The following is an 11,154-nucleotide window of genomic DNA, read 5'->3' as shown; positions in this document are numbered from 1 at the left end:
TAAGGAATTTAGAATATCTACATATATTGCAGTAGATTGCACAAGGACGGGGGGTATAATTCTGCCGGATGAGGCAAGATTATTTTGCAGTGTGAATGGGATAGGCTCAAAGGAATCTTAAACTGAATTTAGCATGTACAAGTGTGTTTGTTTTGTTTGTCTTTAAACTACCCTGTGCTGCTGTCTTTGGGTGAGGACCTTAACACAACTTTGGTCCAGTTAGTGGATGAGGGAGTGAGGATAACATACATACAGTAAATATTGAATTAAGGCCCACACCACATGCGTGAGGCTTATTAATGATTTTTGTGAAAAAATAAATATATATATTTCACGTTACTGACAACATGAAAAGTGGACCTAAATCACAACTGTTATATGAAAAAGCTACACAATTTTACTTTTTATATAGATGAACATAAACATCCTTAATTTCAAACTTGTGACCGCTTCTACTAAAGTGAGCTGGAAATAATTTTATTAAGTAAGAGACAAACATTGTTGCCACCCACTGAGGACTGTCAGTAAAACTTGAAACTTTTGACAACACCATGTTTACGATGGCTTTCAAAGAGTTTCATGCCCAAAGGGGTCCTTACATTCTCCAGGCCACTAAACAGTGCATTTTCAGTTAACACAAGAACTCCCCCAAAAAAGACAGATGTAGAGCGTTTTACCCTTACAACTGTGATATGCTTCAAGTATCAACAATCACTGATGCAGCCGTGTTTACAAAGAGTAACATTAGCTTATTGATTTCTATTTTCAGGATTACTCAGTTAGCCATGTGTTAACATTAAGACAGAGATATACTTTCTTGGTGCAGCTACAATACATGAGCTCAGGAAATCTTCACTGGTGAGGTAAAAGCATTTTAAGATTGTTATCCTTTTAGTTATCCTGTTAAGACTTCTGAATCATATAATACTGTTGCTTTCTCTGTTCAACCTAAAATATATATGCCATCCTATGACCCATTACATGTGTAAGTCAATGCTGCCAACACAATCTGGAAACATTATTTTGTATTTGTTTAGTTTATGGCACAGAACACCTTTTAGGATAAGTGTCTGTCTCAGTGTCGGCTTCAATATAATCTTAATGTGCACATGGTGTTTTCAGCATGTGTCCCTCCCATTTGAACCAGGCTACCACCATCATTTCTAACTGAACAGATTCAGCATCAGTCCTCACAAACCATGCCCTGAGGTCATACTCTATTTTCCACAAGGGTACAGTGCAAAATGCCCAGTTACTTCTTGATTTTTGGCCATACTGTATTTGGGTATTGTCACCCTTCCAAAATGCCTATATTGACCTTAACATAAACCCACTTTTTAAATTAAAAATAAATGCATAAATAAAAAAGCCAAATAGAAGTCCCTTGTCCAATGAATATATATAAAATAACCAGGTTGTTAAATTTCAAATATATACTACTGTATGGTTATAACACCTGTTAAACAAAAATAAAAAAAATGTAAAGTGTCCAGAGAGAACGGTTGGCTTTGCCCACATTATTTTGGTATTCAGATCACCCAGAACGCATTCAGTGCTGCCTCAGTGAAATTGCCTTGTTTCAACTCTCACATCAATATTCCATCATTTACTTCTATACAGTCTATGCTTCTAGTTCTACTCCATTTTGGATCGTTCCATCTTGGTTTTCAGGATTTCCTGAAAAAAGATGAACACTGATTAAATCAATGTACAATAATGTGATTGAGTAATAATATAATAGAACAGTAGAAGGCATTGCCAGGAGCATTTTAAATACAAAGAAAATGTGTGTGTGGAGATCATGGGACTAGCACGGGGATAGTGAAAGGAGCACTTACCTCTTCCTCGTCTAACATGACAGGGAGAGCTCTGTATGTGAGGAAAAAAAAGCAGAGTAAGGCAGTGAATATATTTATACATCCTGGCCTTTTGAATATTAACAGTATATCTTTATAGTAAATGTACTTTACTTACACATCAGCAACAGTTGTAGGAATGTTCTCCTCAACCCATTTTAGGTCTTCATCCTGTTAAAAGCAGGGTTCAGAAATGCAAAAGTATTACCTTTAGTGTGAAAAAACAATAAATGGATAAAAGAAAAAGAGATGTTGACAGAAGACCACCCACCTCTTTACTCAACAGTTTCTGGGAGCCATTGGTGTCATGCTTTGAGCCCCTCATCTTCATTCCCTCTGTGGAAAATAAAGAAGACGGTTGGAATCAAATTGACATCATCAATTAATATGTGTTATAAGCGATTATTGGCTTAGCTAAGTCTTACCAAAAGCTTCATTCAGCATGGGTTCCTTGGCCTCTTCTTCATCATCATCTTCATCAATCAGAGGAGAATGGGAGAACCTGAGATAAAACAGAACCAGAAATGAAAATACGTCTACTTGAAACTTAAAATGACAGAAATGGGACTCTATACATACAGGACTCAAAAGACGACGACATTGGACTGGAACAATAAGTCATTTATAAATTCATCTTTAGGATGTGACCTCCCCAAGCAGTTTGTACACGTTTTTCTTTTGGTTTCTATTGCCAGTTGTATTTTTAGATGTGTAACTTTGCTGTTGCCACTCACATCTTTATAACATGAAATTGTGTCATTAAAGCTTGAAGTGAGTCTGACCTCTGGTTGTTAGCGGAGGGACGGAGCAGCACCATGATGACCAGCAGGATGGTGGAGAAGAGCAGACGCCAGAAAGCATCATCTACCCACAAGTCCCTCCAGCCCTTTAGATAGGATAGGAAAGAGTGAATATAGAGTAGCAGGTTATCAGGTTAGATAACGTCTGTATTACGAAGAAAACACAATTACTATCATTTATGTATTGGTATGTATCTTTATTTCACTTGTTGTTGTTGTTGTTGTTGTTTTAGTCCTGTCATCAAAGTTTGTCAAACTCCTGTCTATATTACTAATAAATAAAAATAATAAAAATTAGTGCAATAATCAATAATAGAATACAAACTGACCGTCTGGCACTCGACCAGCTTGAAGACTTTGGTGGTCCAGATGATGAAGATGATGGAAGCTGTGGACACAAAGTAAACACCGGTCTCACTATGACGACTGTAAACAATATGCACGTGAAATATCCCATCGTCAGCGGAATCAGTTTAGAAAAGGTTATTCCAGCCAACAGGATGGCCAATATGCAAATTCATTTTTACACTTTAATAGATTAAAAACAAAGATTGAAACATTACAGGTCACATGTTGTGTTTTACTGTGCACATTTGCACATGTGTTTTACTATGGGGTGTGGGCAATGTGTGTTACGAGCAATATGTTTTTACCACGGGATGTGTGCAATACTTTTATGTGGAATTTATTGTGTGATTGGTACCGCTGGTGCTGTATTCTTTGTTTTATATGTTGGTTGTTTTACTGTAGCTGTCAAGTGCAGCCTTTGAGTCCCAAGACGAATTTCCCTAAGGGGACAATAACGTTTATTGTGTCTTTCACCTCGGACAAAGGCTAGTATATGCTAATGTAGCCTGGGGTAGTGGGGTTACTACCTTCAAGCAGAGATAAGGATTGGGCCACAGAGGTCAGGTTAGCTCACTTCTTATTAATAAATAAGGCAATCCCAGATTTTTTATAATTTTTAAACCAAAGTTGACTCAAGAGCTCCCTCAAGAACCACAACTTTTTCCCAACAGCCACAAACATACTTTGATACGTATAATCAGTGGAGTTCCCGTCAAAATGATCAAATAATTTAGCATCTAATTAAAAAATAAAGTGCTCAACTATGAGGCAAGTCATCTTAGGGTGGTTGCTACTCACCGAGGACAGAGAAGATGAGAGTGTTGGTGAAGTGCTGATACAGAGAGAGCTTCACTATGTTTCTGCGAAGCTTCAGGAGGCGAGTGGTTTGAGACAGACTGATGAAAATGTAGATTCAAATTAAGGAGAAACATGTAGTATATATGTTCAAATGATCATAATCAAAAGCTTATATGTATCTTCCAGGCATGAAAATGCAAACAGTATTAGCCCCCCACAAGTAGCGTTTTTTGGCTGTTTAGGTAAAGGATATCCACCACATGACACAGGAGTCGATGAGGGAAAGGCTGAGGTTTGCCACCAGGGCGACCGTCCCGTAGAAGCTCTGGAAGACAAAGACAAGAGTCGAATTTTTTAAAATAAGATTTAACATGAGCCTAGAGGAGAGCAGTGTGTGTGTGTGTGTGTGTGTGTGTGTGTGTGTGTGTGTGTGTGTGTGTGTGTGTGTGTGTGTGTGTGTGTGTGTGTGTGTGTGTGTGTTTGTGTGTACGTGTGTACTTGAAAAACTATTTTTATGAGGACTAATTTGAGTTTAAGACCTTAAGATTGAGTACATTTTTGGAAAGTGAGGACATTTTGGCCAGTTCTCACTTCGGAACAGGCCTTTAAAGGGCTGTTTGAGGGATAGAAATGGGGTTTTAAGGTTCAAGTATGAATAAGGTTTAGATAAGGGTTAGTATAAGGGTTGGGGTTAGGCCATTAGTTTTGATGATAAAGGTTAGGGGCTAGGGAATGCATTATGTCAATAAATGTACTCACAAGTATAGCATTACAAATGTGTCTGTGTGTGTCTGTGTAAACACGACAGAGAGAGAAAGAGAGAGAGAGAGAGAGAGAGAGAGAGAGAGAGAGAGAGAGAATAAGTCCTTAATCATAAGGGAAGTGACTGTCCATTTTTAAACATAAGATAATCTTGTGTAATCTTGACTCTGTTTCATATCTCATGTTGGTTTGAATAACTTTGTTGTGTTTTCTTGAACTTGCTGCACTTTCTTTGGCCACTTTAGACAAATCACTTTTAATTGAATTTGCCATATCCTATTATCATCACTTGTATGCCTCCCACATAATGAATGCATAACCTTCTCTCTCTCTCTCTCCCTCTCTTTCTCCTTTTCTCTCTTTCTCTATCTCTCCATTTTTATGGTCTCCTCTGCTCAAACTAAAATTTGATTATACAGAGTGCCTTGAAAGCTGCGCCGGGCAAGACCTTTATGTAAAATAAAATACCCAGTCCCTATCAACTTCAATTAGCGTGTGGAGGCTGCAACAGATGATGTCTTATCTCATTGAAATGCAGAGGGTTCATTATATTACATGTGTCTGTGTACACACACACACACACACACACACAAAGATAATCAATCACACACACACAAAGATAATCAATCACACACACACACACACACACACACACACACACACACACACACACACACACACACTATAAATGAAGGCTCAGTGGAATTACAAATGGTGTCCTAAACAACAGTGAAAGAGCCTGTTCTCTTCTCATCTATTTGGTATATTTTGGGATACAGTATTTCTGGGTGGTTCGGCTGCTATAGATAAGTGTGTCCTGTGTGGTCTATTGATTTCACCTTTAAAGATCTTTTTTTCACAAGACGTTACATCTCCCTGCCATCTGGAGATAACCAGTTGCAACAGTACAGAGTGCGGCCTTTAAATTGAGCATTATGGTTCTTCAGAAATCAATCCTTGTTAGTGTTAATTAATTGCAAGTAATTAGTTTTATTGGCAAGCCCCCCCCCCCCACCAACACACACACACCAAACATTCCATACTGCCTCTGCTTCAAAATAAAAGCATTCTTTTGTAAAGTAGTCACAAAGTTAGCGGCTACTGCCGCTAGCGACTGGGCATCAAAAATGTGACAGGTGACAAGGCTGAATACCAAGGTAGCCAGCTTTACTGTGTGTCTTCAATTCATTTTTATTTAACAAAACATTCAAAAACTAATAACAATAGCTATTAACGTCGATAAACGTGTGTATTATTATCGGACACTGTCACTGCGTCCTACATGGCATCTGTTACTCCAATTAGACTTTAATGATAGCTGTTGGGTGGTGACCAAGCGAGAGTGTGAGTTTATTAATAGTTGATACTTACACCAGTGACTCTTAGAACACCTTCCACAGAGGAGAAGAGCAGGTAGAGAAGGCCGACTGCTACCAGCCTGTGAACTGTGGTACCTAACCTGGGCCTACACAAAGGAGGGGGAAAAAGGGTCAATTTTACCAAGAAATTATAAAACGGGAGCATAACAAGCAACTCATAAACATATATTTATTGTTTTTATGAAAGTCCATTGTTTTTATGACAGTTTTCTTTCAAGTACTGAGACATGAAGTGAGACAAAAGGTCAGTTTTTAAAAGAGTAAACTTACTTGACAATGCCGTAGCCAAGACTGACAATGAGGACCAGGATTCGGGCTAGAGATCTTTTGAGTGCAGAGAGCAGCTCAGCAAATATCACAGCACTTGTATCTGTTAAGACAAAAACAAAACAAAGATTACAAAAGCATAACAAACATTAAAGCACACAGAAGCAAATAAATGTACGTAAAAAAAATCAACCAACCAAAGTCTCCCTTGTAGCGGACGCTCTGGTATTCGGAGTAGAACACGGCTTTCTCCAGCATTCCGAGGATGATGACGGCGCCGACCCAGTACTGTATCCGTAGCAGATCCCTCCAGTAGCAGGCGCACCAGAAGAGCCACAGAGCCCCAAACAGCACGTACACTATGCACATAGCCATGAAGAACTGGGGGGGGGACAGGAAGGGAGGGAAAGTGTTCAGCTTTGTATTAAAATCACAGTAAAAGGTGAGACACTGAAGTTTCAAAAGGTAGACATTTTTAGTTAAAGATATCATCATGAAACGTTTCCAGTTGATGACTTACATTAAAACTATAATTTTGTATTATATACAAATACTATAAATATGTAAACTTGGCAATATCGAACTAATTATGTGTACATTTCCATCTCTTTTAAAACCAAAAATCTAGATGTTGGATAAAGCCAACATTTTCATGAAGTGCTAAGCTGCATACAAAGACTTTGCAATTATTTCCCAAGACCAATATCAATCCTGTCCTATTCAACCCTCTCTTTACATACTGTAGTTTATAGTGCATACCATCATGAGGGGCCAGTCTGCTGGAGAAGAGTAGTCATGTGGTCCTTTCATCTCAACTTTCACTGAGGAAAAGAAAAAGAAAGTCACTTCAGCTTAATCCCTACAAAACTATCCTGAATTAATGTGTGAAATTCTATAGCTTTTAAGATGAAATGATGAGTGCCATATATTTTATTTCATTGTAACTTGTCACTCCTTAATCGTTTTCTTTTGTGTGTATGTGTCACCGCCAATACACCAATGTTGTATTTTTGTGTATGTCCGTATTGTTGTTTTGTAATATAATTTACAATATTTTTTTAATAATAATCAATTAACAGATGTTAAAAAAAAAGAAAAAATATATAGTGCCGTTTCTCACTGGTGAAAGCGAAGTTGAGCTGGTCCACCCCGATGTCTTCATCATCCACTCTGCGGTATGAAGGCTGCACCTTCACTATGAACAGATATGGACTGTCCTCCCAGGATTTAGCCACTGCACCGATATCCTGCAAGAAGATGTTCAAGATATTTTTTAGGAGTCTTTAGGAGCAGAGGTGAAATGGGGAGAGAGAGGGGGATGACATGCAGAAAATGGCCCCGGGTCAGATTAGAAACCTGGGTCCGGACTGAGCCTATGTGGTACGCTCTTTAACCACTAGGCCCCGTAGTATTGTAGTTTTCTCCCATTAATCAAGAAATGTTAAGACCAAAAGCATTCGCAACGACCTTAACATCGGAAAAGCAGTAGAACTGACAGCTTCAGACGTCATAGTTTGACATCGTAATACGAAGCCCCAGAAAGGTCACGGTAGGAATTGTGTTTTGCCTAACTTTGCATTAAATTTGCTCTCGCTTTCTGACTGTGGCTTCAGATTGTTACGATGGACCAAGGCTGATAGTAGAAGCAATAAAGAGTCGTCACAGTCCAGCTACTGTAGAGCAACATGGAAAGAACTGCAACTGAAGACTAGCTCCAGCAATAAGCACAACCCAATGCTGCAGCTACAGTCGGTCGGAGCCGACACAGCTGTGGATGTGTAGCCTCATGTTTGAAATTTGCATTTTGAAATGGTGCAGGGAACAATAAAGCCATAGTGTGCAGTGCCAGATAATGTCTCCCTTCTGTATCTATAAAACGTAACTCTACACTGGTAGTGTATTCAAACTGGACTGGACCATCACATAAACTGTTTATAAGTATCAGGGAGGCTTTTACAATAAGACTAATAAAAACACGTTCTTACCGGCTTGTCGGGCCAGATATAGCTCTGATTGGATGGGTCACTCTAAACAAAACATAGAACAAATTGTAAAGGTGATGAACAGACAGCACTAACAAGTAAACAATAATGCTTCATACAGTTTGGCAATGTTAAATAAGGTTGTATTCACACACAAACACACACACAGATACACATTTGATATATTATGGTCTATTTGGTGATACCTATGTAAATCTGCTTGACCAGTGACTCACCTTTGGGCTAGTGAGGGGCTGGTATGGGTTGAAATCTGGGTAATACACCTAAGCGAGTAAAGAAAATAATTTTTTTTATATTTGTTTTATTAAGTCACCTGAAATACCCGGACATTAAAATAACCACTGCACTAATAAACATGAGGTTGTTGTTAGATAAGACACATTTGTCTTGGTCACACACCTTGGGTAGGAAGAGGGAGGAGCAGTTGTCAAAGTACATGTAGCCCTGACTGTAGAAGCCGTTCCAGCCGTCTTTCAACATGTGGTCCATACCAAACATGTTCATGGCTTTGTTGTACTGCAAAATGAGAGCACATTACATTGTGTAGTCAGTTTATTACAACTACAACAAGGGGATGTGTATATTCAAGGAGTTGTACCTCATTTAATTAGTATGTCACATTTAAGTTCATGAACAAGAGTGCCTTTTTACTATGAATATACTGAACAATAAAATCTGCATGTGTTTCATATCGGCATCTAGTGTATACTTTGTTTAAACTGTTGTGCATAAAAGCAGCAGCTAAAAAAAACTCAGACACAAACAGACAAAAGTCAATACTCACCGGTGTGTTGAAGACCTCATTGTAGCAGACAGAGGAGCGCAGGTACCAGGTGATGTTGAAGGCCAGGTTTCTATCACACGCGCTTACATCACCCTGGACTGTAGAGAGAGAAAAGACGTATAGTCAGTAAAGTAACTCAAAAAAAAGTGGTGCAGTTAGACAGTGTGCAGGAGTCAACATTCTTCTTGGGATCTGTTCTTGCCTCTCCTACCCACCTGTCAAGAAACAGATGTGCGAAGTATTCTCCCTATTTTAACCACAAACCACCTCGAGGTTAAGTGTAACTGGGTCAAAAACTAAAAGGTTGTGAATGCAAATCCTCCCCCAGGCACTGCATAACATTTCAGAAGAAAGAGAGGCAGAGTTAAGTACATAACAACTCATGTGCATGTTGTACTAATGTGTTGATGTATTTTGTCAAATCCAATTTACAAAATTGGATGGTGTTTGTTTCAGCCTTTTAATTTTAAGTGTCTGATAAGTGAAATGTGCCGCTTATGGAAAAACACTACATTGGATGTTTTGTGAGTGCTATGTCCATGTGTCTCACAACTTCTCTGGTAGCACCTGAATTAATGTCTTGGTAAATATTCCACCTATTGTTCAAATTAACTTTGCACTTTGTATAGTATAATTACTAGGGGTAGGAAGTAGCCTCATTGTTTGCATAATGTATTTCATGCGATGTCACAATCCACTTACATGGAATTTAGTAAACAAACTTGAAAGAAATTCACGTGAAGACTGAAGAGATCAGACTACTTACACCTCATGAAGATGGTGGTGTTGGCGTACAGGGTCTTTGGAAACACAGCTTCCTGGGTCTGAAAATACAAGAGTGACGAATTGGTTTGTTACATCTCACCATTCAGTGAGCAGCACTCAATCATGTCTAGAGAGTGGAGCCACTTCACGCAATGTGACAAATCATCAAGGATCAGGAGGGCAGTTTCAGGAGGAGCAAAAGATGATGCAAAGTGAATAATAATACAACAATATTCACTACAATCTGGCAAAAGGGCTTTAATGGATCCACAAACCGCAAGACAGAAGTGATGGAAATATGAGTGAATGTGTGTTTTCACTGGTCGAAATAAACTGTTAAAAGTCAACGACTGTGTGTGTGTGTGCAACAGCTTTTTTTCATGAGCTAAATGCAAACTACAAGGGGTGTAGGGTACAACTGACACACACAATAACATATTCCCATTTTTATTTTATTTTGTATTAATGATAAACCTCTAGCTTCTGGCTAAAAGGCTGGGCCATTAACTAGAACACATCTTTTTGTTCTGGTGCAGTCCGTGCAACATTTGCTACAGTTGGCAGTTGTAAAGAAACCAAGGGAGTTTCTATAAATTGGCACTGACTGGCCTATATTCCTCGACCCTTTCTGTCAAGACTAAACTAAACTAAACGGTCTCCCTTTCTTTTTATTATGCGTCTGTTTGCAGAGTTAACAGTAAATAACGTTACGTCCAGTGACAGATGAGCTGCCTTCACTCAATCCCACTGGTAGCATATTTACATTGGCACTGCTATCAAGTAAGATGTTAACACCCTCTTTGACAGGCAGATATATGGATTTTAAATCAGAGATATGTAAGCTATCTTGTTCCGCATGTGTAGTCACACAGGTAAAACCAGACCTGCCACATCAAATACAGAGAGTCTACAAGGAATGTACTGCTGCTAGGAGGCTAGTTAGCTACAAGATTTAGCACGAGAGGCTAAGAAATGACCATATCCTACAATACAAGATATTTTAAAGGGGTAACACTGACCGAGTTTATGTCCACCGTCCATACTGACACTTCTGCCGCTGTCCCGGGACGGAGAACTAAAGCAAGAAGCAGCAAACATGACAAACGCGGCGTCTGCGAATCTGGCATCTTCATTTGAGCATCTACTAACATGTCAGACGGCCAGTCCCCAATCCTGAATCCGTCTCCAGTTCCGGGGTAGTTTCTTGTTGTAGTACAACGCAGTCACCGCGAGAGGGCGATAGAAACACGCGGAAGGCTTTTAGCTCGGAGAATCATAAACAGAAAATTCACCTTTATGGATTATGTTTATGTACGCTTTAATTTCTAATGAACTTTTGATTTTTTTATGTAAATTATATTGGCTACTAAAGCTAAAATGTTTCCTTCAAGG

General features: G+C 38.9%; 1 protein-coding gene across 1 annotated transcript; it reads right to left on the bottom strand.

The window, feature by feature from the left end:
- Nucleotides 1-144: 144 nt before the first annotated feature.
- Nucleotides 145-10,919, bottom strand: LOC307261545 (transmembrane protein 87A-like). The gene is made up of 20 exons (XM_080042114.1): nt 10,782-10,919; nt 9,764-9,821; nt 8,998-9,095; nt 8,613-8,729; nt 8,429-8,476; nt 8,196-8,237; nt 7,331-7,457; nt 6,970-7,031; nt 6,408-6,591; nt 6,214-6,313; nt 5,936-6,029; nt 4,056-4,127; nt 3,803-3,911; nt 2,986-3,044; nt 2,639-2,742; nt 2,282-2,358; nt 2,128-2,192; nt 1,975-2,027; nt 1,839-1,869; nt 145-1,677 (listed from the first exon to the last, which is right to left on the bottom strand). The coding sequence occupies exons 1-20, from the start codon at nt 10,911-10,913 to the stop codon at nt 1,636-1,638; spliced, it is 1,674 nt and encodes a 557-aa protein (XP_079898240.1). The 5' UTR covers nt 10,914-10,919; the 3' UTR covers nt 145-1,635.
- Nucleotides 10,920-11,154: the final 235 nt, after the last annotated feature.

Source organism: Ammodytes marinus (assembly GCF_949987685.1).
Source record: "Ammodytes marinus genome assembly, chromosome: 15".
Taxonomy (NCBI): domain Eukaryota; kingdom Metazoa; phylum Chordata; class Actinopteri; order Uranoscopiformes; family Ammodytidae; genus Ammodytes; species Ammodytes marinus.
The sequence above is the reverse complement of the archived record's forward strand: the minus strand, read 5'-3'. Positions and strand labels throughout refer to the sequence as shown.